The sequence below is a fragment of the Triticum aestivum genome, chromosome 4B (assembly GCF_018294505.1).
Source record: "Triticum aestivum cultivar Chinese Spring chromosome 4B, IWGSC CS RefSeq v2.1, whole genome shotgun sequence".
NCBI classification, from domain to species: Eukaryota; Viridiplantae; Streptophyta; class Magnoliopsida; order Poales; family Poaceae; genus Triticum; species Triticum aestivum.
In genome coordinates this window covers 560,542,101-560,546,145 of record NC_057804.1, presented here as the reverse complement: position 1 = coordinate 560,546,145, position 4,045 = coordinate 560,542,101, and the positions used below count along the sequence as shown (strand labels likewise).

The 4,045-nt window shown below is 58.5% G+C and overlaps 1 protein-coding gene across 1 annotated transcript; it reads left to right on the top strand.

Annotated features, from left to right (window-relative positions):
- The first annotated feature begins 436 nt into the window (after window positions 1-436).
- Window positions 437-1,952, top strand: LOC123093244 (uncharacterized). The gene is made up of 2 exons (XM_044515150.1): window positions 437-997; window positions 1,147-1,952. Exons 1-2 carry the CDS (start codon window positions 638-640, stop codon window positions 1,720-1,722), a joined length of 936 nt encoding a protein of 311 aa, XP_044371085.1. The 5' UTR covers window positions 437-637; the 3' UTR covers window positions 1,723-1,952.
- Window positions 1,953-4,045: the final 2,093 nt, after the last annotated feature.

The window sequence follows — 4,045 nt, the reverse complement described above, 5'->3', positions numbered from 1 at the left end:
CATAAATAAATAAAGCCAGTAAATGATGCATTATTACCTTCCTTTCTTTGCCATTCCGTCCATAATTAGGATCACAAATGCCTCGGAATTCAGTTTCAGAGGGAAACCACGGTGGCAAAAATGCCCTGTTTTTTCCAGCCAGGAGCAGCACGCCCTCCTCCCGTCCCGGGCACGCGACCTTCCGCCCCTGCCCTGCTCCTGTCACCTGCAAAATGCCCGAACTGCCCACCCCGTCTGGCCCCATTTGCAGCCCCAATGCACCCGTTAACTACGGGCCAAGTGAGGGCGGGTGAGACATTTCACAAGCCCGACCCACCTGTCAGAGCACACGTCGGACAGCATCGAGGATAGGGACGACCACGCAGGAGGCCACGCCTCATTTACGCCTGCCACGTCACCGCGCCCGAGGCCTTTAAATCCCGGTCCCCTCTCCCACTCTCCTCTTCGTCTTCTTCCGTGGGATTTCTTTCGCAGCACAACCAACAAACAAATTTGTAACTCGCAAAAGGAAGGGGAGGAAAAATAAACCCTAGCCGCGCAAATCGAAGCCAGCGAGACGGCTATGCGGCCGGCGATCGCAGGACACCAGGATCGCCGCCTCTAGTCGCGCCCACCCCGCCCGCTCGCTTCCGCCGCCATGAGGGCCGCCGCGGCGCAGATCGATCCGTCCCCGTCCCCGTCCCCCGCCGCGCTGGCCAAGTCGCGGCTCAAGCGCCTGTTCGAGCGCCAGGTCCTGCGGGTCTCGCCGGCGGAGCGGCTCCCGCCCGTCTCCGCCGGCGGGGAGAAGGACAAGGAGAAGGATGACTTGGAGCCCAGCTCGGTGTGCCTGGACGGCATGGTCCGCAGCTTCCTGGAGGACGGCGGCGGCACCGTCGGCGAGCGGGCCCCGACCGCGCGCTGCTGCAACTGCTTCAACGGCGGCGACGCCTCGGACGACGAGGACGGGCCCGCCGCGGCCGAAGCGTCTGCCATCTCCGACGCCGCGGAGACCATCAAGGTAGTGTGCGTGGCGACTGCCGAGCGCTGAATTTTTTTTCCTGATCGTCTTGCTTCGCCGGCAGGCTGCTTGTCGCCGTCGATAACGCCAGGAACGAGCGCACGAACTGAACTGATCCTTTCCTTCCATTTCTCGGTTTGCGCTTTCAGGGCCTCGTCCACTGTGCCAGTCTCCGGGAGCGCAACCTCCTCGCGGACGTGTCCACGCTCGTGGAGCGCCACCGCGCGGCGGGGGCGCGCAAGCGCGACCTCCTCCGCCTCCTCGCGGCGTCCCTCCGCGCCATGGGCCACGACGCCGCGCTCTGCCTCTCCCGCTGGGACAAGTCGTCCTCCCACCCCGCCGGCGAGCACGCCTACGTCGACGTCCTCCTCCCCGCCGGCTCGGAGCGCGGCGACCGCGAGCGCGTCCTCGTGGACGTCGACTTCAGGTCCCAGTTCGAGGTCGCACGGCCCACCAAGGCCTACCGCGCCGTGCTGCAGCGGCTCCCGTCGGCGTTCGTCGGCAAGGAGGACCGGCTGCGCCTGCTGGTGGCCGCCGCCGCAGACTCCTCGCGCGCCAGCCTCAAGAAGCGCGGCCTCCACCTCGCGCCGTGGCGGAAGCCCGAGTACATGCGCGCCAAGTGGCTGTCCCGCTACGAGCGCGAGGCTCCTCCTCCGGCGCCGGATGCCTCTGCCAGTGAGCTCGCCGCCATCGGCGAGGGAGGCGGAGACGGAGCCAAAGCTTAATCAAGGATCGGCCATTAGTTGATTTTTTTTTCTCCTGGGGAATTTGCAGCGCAGTCCCCGGGCGGGCAGGGACCGGATGCAGATGTTTTTGCTATATTTTCGTCCTTTTCTCTCTCATTTTGACCCTTTTGATGGGTAACGGAGTACTAGCAGTAACTTCCAGTAAGTATGTACCGGGAAGCAAGAGCAACTAAATAAATAAAATTTGTAGTGTTTAGTTCAAAAAAAAATTATGTTAAATTGTTGCTTTTATACTCAGCAGCAAAGCAAATTTCTCACAACTAGTATGTGGCAGCCAGTGGAGAAATGTGATCGAACCATGAGCAAAAATGGGATGAAATCGAGTGGTAACCGACCGACCTATTGCAAATAAGGAATGCACTGAGTGGTGAACTGAACTGACATGAGTAATTTCGGGTTGCTTTCTTGATCGGTTTCCATATTATTGCCCACGCCGGGAGGGATGGATGGATGGCGTGCGGTGCAGCTCGCTGGAGCTTGCCTGTTTGTGCGGAACAAGATACCCGGGAACTGACTGACAGCGCCTTCCATTCCCTGATCTGAAATCCTGCCCCGTGCTGTAGTAGCTGAGACAGTGATCGATATTCTCGTCAGTAGAAAAACCATTTTGTGCAAGCGAATTCATCTTGGGATGAAGGCTCAGGGATTAAAAGAAGTTTCTCGAATAGTTTAAGATAGTGAGGTGGCTGTACTGTGCAAGCGAAGCGAAAGCTCTGCTCTCAGGTGACGCAAGAACAAGTGGATAGGACCGTCCATAGGGAGGAGTAGTATACATATATCTGCATCGGTGTACGCGTTCGTTCACGTATTGTTTAATTCAGCGCCATAAACAAGTGCCGTAAATCCGAATCTTTGGGATAAGATAATCTGGGACAGGTCGCAGGGCCCTGTGGAAGTGTAGATCTATTCAGCTCAGCGTTCGCCTCCGGATCCCCTGCGATCTTTTCCTTGCCCGCGTACGCTTCCCATCATAACGCTTGTTCCATGATTGGGGAGAGGAGTATGGAGTGGTTCTTCAGTTAACCCTGTTCTCAACCTCCTTCCCGTGGAGGTGGAGTAACAAGTTTCTCGATCGCCTGGAGAGGAGGGGCTTTCTTGGACCAGATCGTGCATGTACTCCGCCGTGACGCATGTCTAGATGCACCCCCCTCCTGAAACACGTACTGGCACCTGCTGGTTGTACGTAGAGTGCTATCGTTGAACTGCTGCTGGTTTCTTTAATGGAAATCGGAAGGGCATAGCCCTTCTTTTATCAAAAAAGAGAAAAACGTAGATTGCTATCTGGACGCCATTAGTGATGGAGTTAAAATTAGTCCTGGCAGAAGAAACTATGTGTCCTACTGCATGTCCCAGTTTTTGCTTTGACTTGGCTCGAAAATTCCAGTCCTGCTCCGGCCAAGATCTGTATCCTTGTCACCTGCTCTGACCGGCCGTACGCGCCGCGCCGCGCGGCATCGATCGATCGACCGATCGGCCTGTGCCCGTGGCAGCAGCGCGCGTGCACGTACGGTGCGGCAGCGCACTCCGGAGCGACCGTAGTACGAACGAGCGGCACGGCTCACGCGTCACCGTCGTGGCCGTAAAATGTCGCGCGTTCCGGCGGCCGGTGCCCGCGGCGCTGCAACCCTGCCGGGCCGGGCCCGTACGCGAGCAATAGCGCGCATGCATGCACGTCGCGTACCAGTCGGAGCAGCGCGCGAGCGTGACCGCTGCATGCATGAACTGACTCAACAGCTGGTAGTACGTACGGTGCAACGGACGCCCATTTACGTACGTATGTACGTACCCAGTATTCACCTCGCCCAGCGCCAAGCTCCCGGCGCGCCGAGCGGAGCGGATCGGGTTTCGAACTTGAATTTGATCACGAGCTGCTCAAGGTCGAAAAGAGAGCTTCAGCCGTGTCAGCTGGGGCGGGGCACCGGCGCTGTAGCTTTGGATGACACCGGCTCCACTGCGGACAAGTCCGATGCTGTCTTCTTTCTTTTCCCCGTCGTCCACTGACGCGGCTTTATTGCGCTGTGCCCCGCTGCCCATCACACGATGATTGCGCTCCCCTTCCCGCTTTTGCCTTTCGCCCTCTCCTCTCCTCTCCTCTCCGGGACGCAAAAGCGGGCGCCCCCTTTTTGTTTTGTTTCTGACCTGACGGGGAAAAAGGGACACGCATTTCTCTTGAGCGAGCGTCAGTCAGTGCGTGCGTGGGGCCTCGCATCGCATCGATCCTGCTCGGCTCGGTCTTATGATAAGAAGAAAAGCCTCGATCTATCTTGGTTTCACGATCACCAGTACTGTGTTGCGCACCACA

Bases quoted from the DNA above. Each gene is read 5' to 3' on its own strand.
- LOC123093244 (XM_044515150.1), top strand. From the start codon at position 638: ATGAGGGCCGCCGCGGCGCAGATCGATCCGTCCCCGTCCCCGTCCCCC. The intron at 998-1,146 runs GTAGTGTGCGTG...TTGCGCTTTCAG, and splicing joins ACGCCGCGGAGACCATCAAG to GGCCTCGTCCACTGTGCCAG.